The following is a 13,445-nucleotide window of genomic DNA, read 5'->3' as shown; positions in this document are numbered from 1 at the left end:
CTGTAGTTTGGTAGATTGAAATATGACAAAAATATCAACTGACATGGTTTGAAGTTGTAACCAAGCAAGGTTAGGCTATCAGATCATTTGCCGATGTGGTGGAAATGTAAGTTTCGCCACGGTGACAGTTTACAACCGTGAACCATGTTCTTGGCACGATATGTTGGGAGCGTGTTTAACAAACACTTCTAATAGACCTGCGTAAAGTGCATAACTTTGTCATGAATGAATTCAAAGACGAAAGATTTAAATGAATGAATTAGGCTACTCATCAGATCTCTTATGAGAGAGAGAGAGTGCGCCCTTATGATTGACTTTTTTGCCTTGTTGTTGCAGGTAGGGGAACGTTCTCTTTTTCCGATTATTAGCCTAGGACATAATTATGAACTCCCATGGTTTAAATATCTTACTTATCGGTGGAGGTTATCAGTTGAGTTGTTGTCGATGTCAGAGAGAAAACTGACGTGGGGTCTTTCTCAAATGCAAGGCCAGTGTCCTTCCAAGTGTGTCAGCCTAATTAGTCACGCCCAGTGATTGGATACTTTTTGGTGAACTCTACAGAATATCCAATCACTGGGTATGACTAATAAAGGGTATCCAATCACTGGGCGTGCCTAATTAGGCTGATACACTTGGAAGGACACTGGCCTTGCATTTGAGAAAGACCCGTGGTTTTGTCATTTGCTTTCATCTTAGTGCAAACACAGCGCTCACAGTAAGTTAATAAACCATTTCATCATTTTATTCTTTTTGTAGGCTATGCTATCGAGGGTTTTCCACCTTCTAAAGCCTGTAGGCTGACATCTGTTAGGCTAGGCCCACTACTAGAACTAGAATTATAGCCTATATCAGGGGTCCCCAAACTAAGGCCCGGGGGCCGGATGCGGCCCGCCAGGCCCCTTTGACCGGCCCTCCACCTCTCTGCATCTCGCCATTTGAACTGGCCCAAAGAAGCAATCCTCAAAGAAAAATAAATAAATAAATAAATATTTTATTTTGTTTATCAACAGGCCTTCCAACAGTTTAATTTTCACTAACTTAGTGTGAATCACCAGAAGTTTCTTGTCTTGATAGTTTCTCATCTCACTGTAAGTTAATATAAACAGGCCTACCATTTCTATTGTACCACTCCTAAACTGTCAATCACCATATGTTTCTAACCTTTCCTTGCTATTTTTACACGGTTATTGGAAATTAAAAGGAATACCTGTGGTATTTCAAATTGAAAAACATGTGAAGTACTCACTCACTTCTTTTGCAAATCACTTGTAATGATGATTATGAATGAATGAAGCGAAGGACAGCACTCTTCAGATTTTTCTCTGTTTATTTGCCTACGTTTCGGGCAGAGCCCTTCTTCAGCGTGTAATGGCTATTGCCGTGCTAGAAATTATGGCTATAGCAGGCAGTGGCCTGGTATACAGCCCACATGATTGATCCCGGCCCCTGATCACAGTCAGGAACGATAATGTGGCCCCCAGAGAAAAAAAGTTTGGGGACCCCTGGCCTATATGTAGCAGAGTGGAAGTTTGAGCTTAAACTATTTAGGTTTTAGAATAATAATTTTGGATGTAATCACCGACTACGCCACCAGAGGGAGGCAAATCCCCACTGGAAAGATGGATTGACTCACTAGTAAGTAGGTCACACAGGTTCGTTAAGGAAAACTGAGACAGTGTTCAGGGAAACGATTGATTCTCTTTTTTTTATTATTATTATTCACAATCGGTATAAATCCATATACAATGTTTAGACACAAAGCTACAGTTCTGGTAGGTGACGTGACATAACATGGGAATGAATCATCAATACCAATCGTTACTCCACTAACCCAATTCAACCCCACCTTTAATATCGACACTGCAATCCACCCACGTAGCACCGCAAACAGGTTTAAATGTAAGAGAACAGCAAACTGTTTGATTTACACGGCAAGTGATTCACCCCACACTGGTGCAATAGGCACCTTATAGGCTTACAGTAAGTTGCACGGCAACACCGCTAAGGAGTTGGGTCACTGGAGTGGGACAGGTTGATTTGGTAATATAAAATAAAACAAAACAAAACAAAACAATTAAGTGACAGACAGAAAAGGGCAGGGGATCGTTCACACACACAACCACTCACACACACACACACACACCCAAAGGCCAACTTTTCCCAAATCTAACTCTAACAAAACATCAGCCTTCCAATCAAAGCCAGCACCGGTAATTGGTGATCGCCAGGTTACCTGTGCACAGAAAATTACAGGACATCAGGAAAACAGTTGCTGCATACGTTACAGGTCTGATATAGTAAAATAGTGGCGACGTACCACAGTCAGTCATACACCGATCTCTGGATAGCAGCCACGGGGAAAGGGCACGCCAAGACGCATGGCACCTGGCGAGGTAATGTGCAACCAGTGAGATCAGACTATCGGCTACACACATCATTAGTGAATTCTACAATTTGAGAAGGAAGCAACATACCAGCATCATGATCCAGAGACGGTCACGATTTCAGTAGGAACATTCGGTCACCTCCGATCGCACGGAGAGACTACTCCAAAAACTCCACGCGCCAACCAGCGCATTCAGCGGAGCGCCTTTTACAGGCTCGGGCTCCCAACGACCACAACGGCAACCGAAGTGGCCTGAACAAACAAATCTGCTGCTGCTCGCAGTAGCTGGCGTGAAGCCTTTTGAAAGAAACTCACATACACCCAATTGGTGCGCATCCGCTCAGCTGACGGCCATCAATTAGGGGACAGAGTAGCGCGCTTAAAGGCGCAAGCACTCAACATGCTACATATATATGCCTACCTCAAATGACCACTGAAAATCAATTATTGAAAGTGGCAATGTTGCGCTTGCTTCCCGTTCAGGCTCTGTGAAGAAGAAACTCGTTTCAACATTTTATTTATTTACGGCAGTAAAATGTTGCGCTGGTTGAAGCCGACTACCCCCGAGCCCCAAGACATACAATCAGGCCCAAGTGAAGCACCTCCAACAGACACCAAGGTTAGTAATGTAGACTAGAGTGCGGCTCGGGCTGTTTTTTTCTGTCCGAGCCCGGCCCTCAACCGACAAAAAAGTTCTTGAATCCGACCCAGGCCCGAGACTAATAAAAATATTTGTGTCCGAGCACGACCGAAGCCCGAGACAGACAGTGGCATAACAACAGAAAGTTGGGCACAAGCAAGATTATCTCTGGGGGCTACATATTCAATATATCATGTGATAAATAGCCAGAATAGGCAAAGACGTTTGGATGAGGCAATGTACAGTAGTAACTGAATTACACACACATTATTGACGGCGGACCTTGTGTTTCTTTCGGTTAGACTAGAGATGTTGGGTGCGGTGTTCGCATGCATGGGAGGGGCATGAGAGGATAGAAAAGTGAAAACTAGCGAACCTCGCATTTGCTGGCTCGACCAACACAAATTCGCCACGGGCTAATCTCCAAATAGATCGAACATTAGGCCTATCATATGATCGCTTATTTACCGCACAACGGTTTTAAGCCAGAGTCCGAGCCGGGCCTGATTGGAATATTGAAATTAGACCCCGAACTGGCCGGACCCGGCAGGTCCTGTTGGGGCCCATCAGATTCGGGCAAATATTCCCTACTCTACTCTGAATGCTGCTGCCTTTTAAAGGTACACTGTGCAAGATCATGGTCCGCCATTTTGAATATCCAGAAATAGCCATTTTTAGCTGCAAAAATTACTGTACTTGGGCCATACTAGAAAATATTAGTTTATGACTCAGTAAACTTTCATGAACATCAAACATCAATTTGGCAATAGGCATTCCAGTTTCAATGAGCAGCATCGTTTCAGGAACTTTTTTGACCATTTCCTGCACAGTGTACCTTTAAAGGAGCAGCAGGCACAGAGATAGACCCTCTTTCAGTCCCAACGTTTTCTGTCGCTCCCCAGAGGCAGATAAACGGCCCAGCACTGCCACAATGAACTCTGAATTGTAGAGGTAGTTATACATGCTTTAGTGTGCATTATTTAGGCTACTTTAAGTAAACTGCTAGTGCAATATATTTGCAGAAATATACAGGCCTATCAATACGATTTTGACTTCGTATTTTTTTCTAACATCTGACATTAAAGTTGATTATTATAAGGCTTTAATTAATATATGTGTCGATATAATGAACAGTGTTGGGTATCGTTACCTTTGAAAGTAGTTAGTTACATTACTGCGTTAGTGTCAAATAAAAGTAGTCCGTTACGTTACTACGTTACCCATTAATAAAAGTAACGCGTTAGAGTACTTGTGCGTCACCAACAATTAAAACTCGTTTGAGATGCGTCTCCGCCTGCAGCAGCCTCCTTCAGATGCACAGAAAGTTAGCCTACTGTTTATGAATTACAATCACTGTAACTGTAGGATGATGACAGGACATATTCAGCATATTGCACATTTTATTTAATATTGGGCATTTGATAACAAGCATTCCCTAAACAAGACCGCCACGTGAATTTAAGCTCGACAGTAATTTTTTTTTTTTATCCTCCCGCATTCATTTGCTGTGGGCAAATGCTGTACTAGTCAATGACCAGCGTTCCTTATAGTGAGACGACCGTTTTGATGTCAGCATCTCCTCCACCTCAAATAGTGTGACTAGGAAGCAATTGCTTTACCAACATGCTTAATTTCCATGGCGTGCATTTATATGCGTTGTGTGGACTTGATCTTAAGCGTTAATTAGGCCTAGATATAGCCTATCTCTGACCCCCTTCCATTGTATGTGGACCGCTTTTTAAAACATCAACCACTCTTGATGCCCCTTCCCCCGCTCCGCGTGTCCCCCTCTCTCTCTGCTTCTCATCATCCTCCCTCCTTCCTAGTTCTTCTTATAGCAAGCGGCACTTTATGACGGTGCTCTGTAATCAAGGTGCTGTTGTTGGGCTGCCTGCCGTCCGCGGAAAGCATCGCTTCCGCTTGCAATAATACGCGCCTGTTACCTTTTTTCCTTTCTTTCCCACTCGGGGTGCAAACATACGTAGCCTACACACACAGGTGCGCGTGCGCACACACACACACACACACACACAGGCAAACTGGTCAACAGGGCACACACGCATCGTCTACAACGCCGTGTCTCGGACACATATCCATCCACAACCAGCCACATATCTGTCTTAATGCAGAAAAGCCGACTCTTTCTTATCTAAGGAAATTCTTACAGTAACACAGTAACTTATTTTGGAAAGTAACTAGTTACTGATTACTGAAATCGCAAAACTAACGCGTTAGGTTACTCGTTACTGAAAAAAAAACGCATGAAAGTACTCTTACCCCCAACACTGATAATGAATATATAATAATTTGTATTTGGATAAAAATCTATATTTAATTTGCTTTTATTGTGAATAATATTTCTATTTATCGGTTGCACATATCGGTTGTCGGCCTCCCATTTCCATAATTATCTGTATCGGCCCCCAAAAAAACATATTGGTCGGGCCCTACTTTGAGGCCACAGTAGCAGAGCCCATCGTGAGGGTGATGTTGTGACAGATTGACTCTTTAGCTGGGATCACTAGCAGCTCTGTCTTGCACAGGTTGAACTGTAGGTGGTGTTCCTTCATCCATGTTGACAGGTTGGTGAGGCAGGTTGAGATGCGTGCAAAAACCGTGGAGTTATCTGGCTGGAACGACAGGTACATCTGGGGGTCATCACCATAGCAGTGATAGGAGAATGATGTGAGTTTGAATGACGTCTCAGGGAACTGGTGCACATTGCGAACAGAAGAGACCCCAGTTCTGATCCTTGGGGTACGCCTGTGATGAGGGTGTGAGTGGAAGACAGGTTTCCTTGCCATGACACATTAAGGAGCGTAAGAGTTGAACCAGGAGTGGACAGCACCAATGATTGAGTTGTGAGTGTGGTTGTGAGTATTCATCAGATAGGATCCCTGCACATTTTCTGTTGACTTTGCACTATAAACACTACACACATTTTGTTTTTAGACTAGATAGTTGTAAAAGAATAGGCTTTTAAATATGTAGCTTGTTTTACTTAGGCCTCAGCCACACCAACTGCAATGAATGACCACTTCTTAAGAGTTTTCTTCTGCATACAAGACAGATTTCTTTTTAAAAAAAAAAAACTTTCGCTCCACTAATGCAGCAATTGGTGTTGTCAGACGGACTCAAAAGCCTAGGCTACATAAAAAATAAAAGAAACTGGCAGAGAGGAAAACATGCAGTGTCAGTACTGCCACACAACACCCTTTCAGCTCACTGCTTCCATTTTCGATGATGACTGCAAGCACATGACTGCCCAACTGAATGGTGATCGGTAGAGCTGAAAACGGATGACTGCGTTTTAGATAAATCCACCCAGTTGCTTATAATGGATGTGTAATATAAAATATATTTAGGGCTATGTCATTCTTTTTGGGTTGGACATTTCATAAACAAATGGACCTGTTTTCAGTCATCGTAAACGGCAGAAAACAACAAATGTCTGAATTGCAATATAGATAAGAGGTCATTGTTTATCAGCAATATAATCTATTACAAATCCATCTATTGCTAAGCTAACAGGACTGGTGCATTGCATGACATGGAAATTGACATGGTCATGTAAATTTGTACATAATGCCAATGAATATTAAATGAATAACAATATATAATAAACAAGAATGAAAAGAATAAAAAGAATAGTTAACAATACATAGTATTGACAAAATAGGTTAAAAAAGCAGGAAGTAAATTTCTTAAAACATAGTATTGTGCATAGGTAAAATTCATTTGACATAGTATCTGTAATTGGTATTTGATGTGGCCCAGAGCTGCCTGTGGTTTTGGCCACCAAAAAAACAAAAAAATAATCGGCAACATTTTAATTACAGCTGTAGACTTTAACTCATGTACATATGTCATCCCCGTACACTTGATGATTTACCGGTAGAAAATGTTACTCTAATTTTACTGCATTTTTAAAAACTTATTCTAAGCATGGGACAAATAAAACCCCTTGTAAAGTAAGGCCTGTTGTGAAACAATTGAAAGGCAGGCTCATTAAGTTGGCCACACATCTCCTTCACTGATACAAATTACTTGAAACATGAGACTGGAGTGATGACCAGTGGAGCAGAGTTCTTGCCATTCTCATTATTTCTGGGATTGAAGTAGGGATACATTTTTTCCCTGAAGGAGACACCTTTGTAAGAGTAGATTAGACTCCACCTGTCTGCATCATAAAAGGAGACCAAACCTGCCCCATAATCCACAAACAACCCCACTCTGTCTGGCTTGTCTTTCAGGGAGAGGGCGAGCTCAGGATTAGGATGAGCCCAGTACTGACTATCCCTCAGCGATATTGCCCAGAACCCATCTCTAGGGCTCAGGCTTGTACTCATTTTCCTGTTGGTGGACTCTCTGGTTACTCCTAAAGACCATGCTGTCTTCCCGCTGACCTGCACCTCATAGTAAAATCTACCAGAGATGATGCCCTGTTTGCCCAGCACAATGGTATTGGGATCAAAGCGTTTGAGGTTGTCAGGGCGATTATGTGATGTATAACCATGTTTTACTTGTTTCCCATCAGCAGACAGGATGAGGTAGTTATTAGCTGTCTCAGGATCCAGAGTCACATCCACTAAGAGAGACAGAGAGAGAGACAGAGACAGAGACAGAGACAGAGAGAGTTGTGTAAGCCTATAGTTTTCTAGTAATAGTATTGCAGTTTAACCTTGTTGTAACCTGTCTCCATTAAACAAATAGCAAGAATGAAACCCTCCCATTTCACTCACCACTGATGGTCAGGCATGTCAAACACACGTTTGTTAAAGGTGCACTGTGTAGGATGGTGGCCGGAGTAAGGATGGCAACTATGCAGTTAATTGAAACTGTGCTGCCTGTTGCCAAATTTGATCTTTTCATCAATATTTATTAAGTAATAAGCTAATGTTTACTGGTGGTGGTAAGTATTTGTGAAAAAGTTAACATTTGTAAATGGGCAGCATGAATTCTGGAATTCTGGGTATTACACAGTGCACCTTTAATGTTAAAACGCTGCAACAACAAAAATATCTCTTTGCACACACACACACACACACACACACACACACACACACACACACACACACACACACACACACACACACACACACACACACACACACACACACACACACACACACACCACACACACACAGCAACATTTCAAAATCAAATAAAAAAAATTGCATCTAGAAAAACACAAAACGATTGGGAAATTACAAGGAAACATGTAGCCTACACACACACTCATATCTAAATCGAAGTCATCTGTTTGCATCAATGAAACTCATCTAAATAGTAAACTGCTTTTTAAAATCAGGTGAAAATATTCTGTTGATTAATCACATGAACATATCAAACTACATTTCTAAATAATATGTTAAGAAATACATCAATTAAAACGCAAACAGTACCTGCATACTGAGTTGTCTGATGTCCTAGGGAAAAAAAGAGTGAAAATATTAACCAAGTTTCATTACTGTTGAATATATTTTAGTTGGTCAGTCACTTTTACACTTAACTGATTCCATATAGTGTTTTTAAACACTTACTTATAGTGCAAAATCTCCTCCACATGGTGTCCTTCTCGGCAGTGATGACATCACACCTCTCCTGTAACTGAGATTTGTCTCTATTCAGACTGCCATATGTATCTTGGAGCTGAGACTTCTCTCTATTAAGACTGTCATATCGTTCTTGTAAGCGTGATTTCTCTGAAACTAGGTTGTTGTATCTCGTCTGTAGCTGAGACTTTTCAGAATTCAGGGTGTTGTATCTGACCTGCAACTGAGATTTTTCTCTACTCACATTATTGAATCTATCCAGAAGCTGCTCCTTTTCTGAAGTCAGGCTGTTGTAATTATCCTGTAATGTGGATTTGGCAACAGTCACATTTTTAAACATGTCCTGTAATTTTGTTTGTTCTGTGCGCATGTTGTTATAAGTGCTCTGCAGCTGAATTTTCTCTCTGGTTAGATTGTCATATTGTCCTTGTAGGTTAGACTTCTGTGACACCAAGTTGTTGTATTTGGCCTGTAGGATAGATTTCTCTGATAATGAGTTGTTGTATCGGGTCAGTAAGTTAGACTTCTCTGAAACCAAGTTGTTGTATCGTGTCAGTAAGTTAGACTTCTCTGAATTCAGATTGTTGAATTTGGAATGCAGCTGAGAATTCTCCCTTTCCATCTGATCATATCTGTCCTGTAACTGCACTTTGGATGAGTTCATGATACTGTAATCATCCTGTAACTTGGAATTCTCGTTGGTCAGATTGTTATACCTGTCCTGTAATTCACCATTTTCTGCACTAACGTTGCTGTAACCGCTTTGTAGCTGAGAGGTGACTTTATTTAAATCGTGATACCGTTCCTGTAACCTTGATTTCTCTAAAGTCAGATTGCCATTTTTAATCTCTAAATTGTATTTCTCAGTCAATAGGTTGTTGTATCTGCCCTGTAGCATTGAATTTTGTAAGGTCAGGTTTTTGTAACTTGTCTCTAGCTCCATATTCCTCATAGTCAGGTTGTCATGTGTTGCCTGTAATTTGGATTTTTCTGTCAACAAGTTTCCATATCTGTCCTGAAACACTGAATTCTGATTTTTGTAACTAGCCTCTAGCTGCAATTTCTCCCTCCTCAGATTGTCATACGTAGTCGTTAAATTGGATTTCTCATTCAACAAGTTGTTGTACTTGCCTTGTAGCACTGAATTCTCTGAGGTCAGGTTTTTGTAACTGGACTCTAGTTGCACCTTGTCATTGTAACGCTTTTCCAGCTCTGATTTTTCTTTAGCGATGCCATTGTTCTGGAGCTGGATGTGGTCTTTTTCCCTTGACAGACTAGCATATCTTGTCTGACACTGTAAATTCTCCCTTGTCAGGTTGCTGTTTGTGTCCTGCAACTTAGCTTTCACACTTTTCAGGCCGTTGTAACTGATCTGCAACTGCTGGCAATCTGAGGTCATGTTGTCATAGTCCACCTGTATCTGTAGTTTCTCCCTGTATCTGTACTCTGACTGTTTAGTCATCAGCATCATCTGGACACTGAGGACTGCAATGCCGCACAGCAGTAGAGTGCAGAGCAGACCCAGACACACAGCGGCACTCCTCCAGCGCCCTGCAGAAGGGGAGGCAGTACAGTATACAACTTAAAATGAGCTCAGCTGGTCATTAAATGCTTCTATTCGCACAAGCAACAATTCACATACAGTATATGAGTCCAAAAAGGGGTCACTTAGACTTTCTTAGCTTTACTTAAGATATCATGGGTAATTGGTTAGGGGCATCAGACTTGTAGCCCAAAGGTTGCTGGTAGCTTCCCGCCACACTATTCCCTTGGGGCACAGTTTGCATGGGTGAGGCATAAATGCAATTTTGTTATGTGCAGTGGGGACTGTACAACTGTTTGTTGTTCAAATTCCACACTTACCAGAATGTCGAGAGTTGGGATCTCCAGCATTCTCTGTAGAGTTTGAGGGCTTGTTGAGGACCTCGTCTTCCTCCACATATTTGACAGCGGAGAGGCTGCTGCCTCCATCTGGGCTGACCTTTCGATAGATGCCCTCAGTCATCTCCATCCCATCCTGCTGCTCTCTACCAGCTGCAAAAGAGTATTTAGCAGAATTTGAAAACTAATCAAATGGTAGAATAAACATCATAATCTACGAAATATAATTTAATCAATTATTTTACCATTTATTAGTTTTTATATGTAGAGTATGTATTTTTAGTAGTATTGTTTCCATAATTAATGCCGCTCAATCACAAATGTTTTTCATGAATATTTAAGCTTACCACCATCAATATGCAAGGTATTCAGTACGAATTGGAAATTTAGACTTAACATACTATATATGAAAAGATGGATCTTCTCAATGTCCACCATTTTTAAGGCATATTTGGCTGTAAAACCCACTGTGCTTAGTCAGACCAAGGAATCTTCTAAATTAAATTATATTTTAATGGGGAAATTAGTGAATGGGCAACATACATTTTAAAAATACATAAACAACTAAAATTGCATAGTGACTTTAACTTAAAATCATTGCAATTTTATTTAAAACAAAAAATAGGTATGTTGTAGTGAACAATAGCTGTCTGTAGCTAAATCTGTGAAGATTTAGTTTAGTTTTCATACTTACCAGAGTCTTGACTGGTGGGATCTCCAGAATTCTCTGTGGAGTTTGAAGTCTTGTTGAGGACTTCGTCTGCGCCCTCCACAGACTTGACAGTGGAGAGGCTGCTGCCTCCATCTGGGTCGACTTTTCGATAGACGCCCTCAGTCATCTCCATCCCACTCTGCTGCTCTCTACCAGCTGCTCCGAGAAGCATTATTGTACTCTAGATGCCAGGTATTAAATAAGGGGCATGGAGCCAAAGACAAAAGTCGAAGGAGTATGTTGGGTCTCACAAGGTTGAGTCTCTACCAGCCACTCTAAGGATCACAATGACATTGTGAGATTGGAAAAGCTCTCACAGAGACAGACAAACTGGTCTTGTCAAGTGAAGCATATGATGCAATTTATAGTCAGTAAGAATAGAGAAGTAGACTAAAACCTGCTGAGTTACAAGAAACTGAATAGTAACGGTGGGGTGGCGTCCGCGCCAATGTCTTATCCTGGGCGTATCGCTCGGTGCGTAATTCCAAGAGCAGTATGATAAAAGGAAGTTTGAGTTACAAGAAACAACAGAGTTATTGAACAGTAGTTCCCTGTTCTCCTCTGTTGAGTTTGCAAGCAGTGAGGTTAAAGAAGTCCATGCTGTTGGGAGAGAGTGCTGGGTATGCTCAGTAACATGTGAAAAGAAGTCCCGCACACTGTCCATTCCACCAACAAACTTTAATACAACGTTTCGGTCATCCGAGCTTCTTCAGGTAAAGTTACTTTAGCGGGACTTCTTTTCACTTGACTGACAACCCGGCTGGGATAACATCCTACGCACCTGCCCAACTACAGAGGTGTGCAAAAGCGTCTTTATTGAACTATGCTCAGTAACATGACTGTAGGCCTATTTCAGGGCTTTGAACCGGTTCAGGGAACGAAAATGAAAACGGGGAACTTTTTGTGTTGTACAGGGAACAGAAACGAAACTGGAAACATTATTATGTTTATGTTCTGGAACGGGAACACTTAGTTAATAGTAATGGTAACCGGTTAATACTGGTTTTATTCGTTCCTCAAACTGAAAAAAAGTAGACTAATTATTTTCGGCTGTGATAGTTGGATGCAGGAAAATATTACACCATTTGAGAACACATGTAGCTATATTGATTGTGGAATGGTTTAATGACATGTCCAAGATGGCCTCTTACGAGAGGCTGTGCTATAGAATGATTGCTAAGGAGGACGTTTATATGAACATTTGGGGGCTTATTTAGCAATATAGTAAGCTGGTGGTGTGTTTTCCTCTTTATTTTTTCCCCATTTTCTTTTTGTTTAGATTCAAGATTTCTTTTATTACATCTCATTACAGTTGTATAACAGAGTAACAGTCTTTGTATTTGTCTACTGAAAAGAAATAAATGTGTGTGTGTGTGCGTATGTGTGTGCGTGTGTGCGTGCGCGGACGTGTGTGTGTGTGTGTGTGTGTGTGTGTGTGTGTATGTGTGTGTGTGTGTGTGTGTGTGTGTGTGTGTGTGGTGTGTGTGTGTGTGGTCTGTGTGTGTGTGTGACTGTGTGTGAGAGAAATAGATAGATAGAGAGAGAGAGAGTTTGTGTACGTATGTGTGTACGTGTGTGTGAGTAAAGGTCGATAAAAAGAAAAAAGAGAGGAAAAGTGCCTTGGTTGTCTTCAGCATATGTTCAACAATGTAATCGCCTGTCTGGTGGTGCGAGTTTTCAAACTTCTACACCATTTGCCAGACGGTAATAGCTCAAATAGTTCATGTTTGTGGTGGCGAGGAACTTTCAACATTTTTTTGGCCTTCCTAATGCATCTTGCCTCATATCGTATTACTCCAGTATGGAGGGTAGGTCACAACCACAAATAGTCTGTGCTGTTGGCACCACTCACTGAAGTGCCTTTTTGGCTGTGAAGAGAGCAGCTTCCATATCATGTGTTTGTAACAGGTAGGAGGCGCACGGTTGTAAGCGGCACCCCGATTTACCCACCATTACCCTGAGGAGTTAGCTGTACACCACCAAGCAGACCAAGACACAAAAGTTGGATTTAAACAGGAATTGTATATTTATTCATTTGTCTCAGTCCAATACCCAACGCCCTTCCCGGGCAGGACCCGTCCACAGGACTCTCCCACTCTCTTAGTTCATCAGTCCACCTGTCCTCATACGGTTCCGCCTCCATCCTGATCCGGCTGGCTACCAGCATGGCTTCCCCTCCGTCCGGCAGCTGCTTTGCCCGTCTGCAGTCGTCCTCTTACCCCGGGCCTTCTCTCAATCTTCTGCCAACCTGTGGATTCAAAGTGTTGCCCC

At 41.8% G+C, this 13,445-nt stretch overlaps 1 protein-coding gene across 1 annotated transcript; it reads right to left on the bottom strand.

The window, feature by feature from the left end:
* Positions 1 to 5,473: 5,473 nt before the first annotated feature.
* LOC134458705 (uncharacterized) lies at positions 5,474 to 11,454 on the bottom strand. The gene is made up of 5 exons (XM_063211134.1): positions 11,157 to 11,454; positions 10,445 to 10,615; positions 9,509 to 10,132; positions 7,433 to 7,614; positions 5,474 to 5,737 (listed from the first exon to the last, which is right to left on the bottom strand). Exons 1-5 carry the CDS (start codon positions 11,344 to 11,346, stop codon positions 5,474 to 5,476), a joined length of 1,431 nt encoding a protein of 476 aa, XP_063067204.1. The 5' UTR covers positions 11,347 to 11,454.
* Positions 11,455 to 13,445: the final 1,991 nt, after the last annotated feature.

This window comes from Engraulis encrasicolus, chromosome 11 (genome assembly GCF_034702125.1).
Source record: "Engraulis encrasicolus isolate BLACKSEA-1 chromosome 11, IST_EnEncr_1.0, whole genome shotgun sequence".
Taxonomy (NCBI): domain Eukaryota; kingdom Metazoa; phylum Chordata; class Actinopteri; order Clupeiformes; family Engraulidae; genus Engraulis; species Engraulis encrasicolus.
Note: the sequence above shows the minus strand (reverse complement) of the source record. Positions and strands in the feature narration are given on the sequence as shown.

Coding starts and splice junctions, on each gene's coding strand:
- LOC134458705 (XM_063211134.1), bottom strand. CDS start 11,346: ATGCTTCTCGGAGCAGCTGGTAGAGAGCAGCAGAGTGGGATGGAGATG. Junction 10,616..11,156: donor TCCCACCAGTCAAGACTCTG/GTAAGTATGAAA, acceptor ACTCTTTTGCAG/CTGGTAGAGAGCAGCAGGAT. Junction 5,738..7,432: donor GATTTTACTATGAGGTGCAG/GTCAGCGGGAAG, acceptor AATGTGCACCAG/TTCCCTGAGACGTCATTCAA.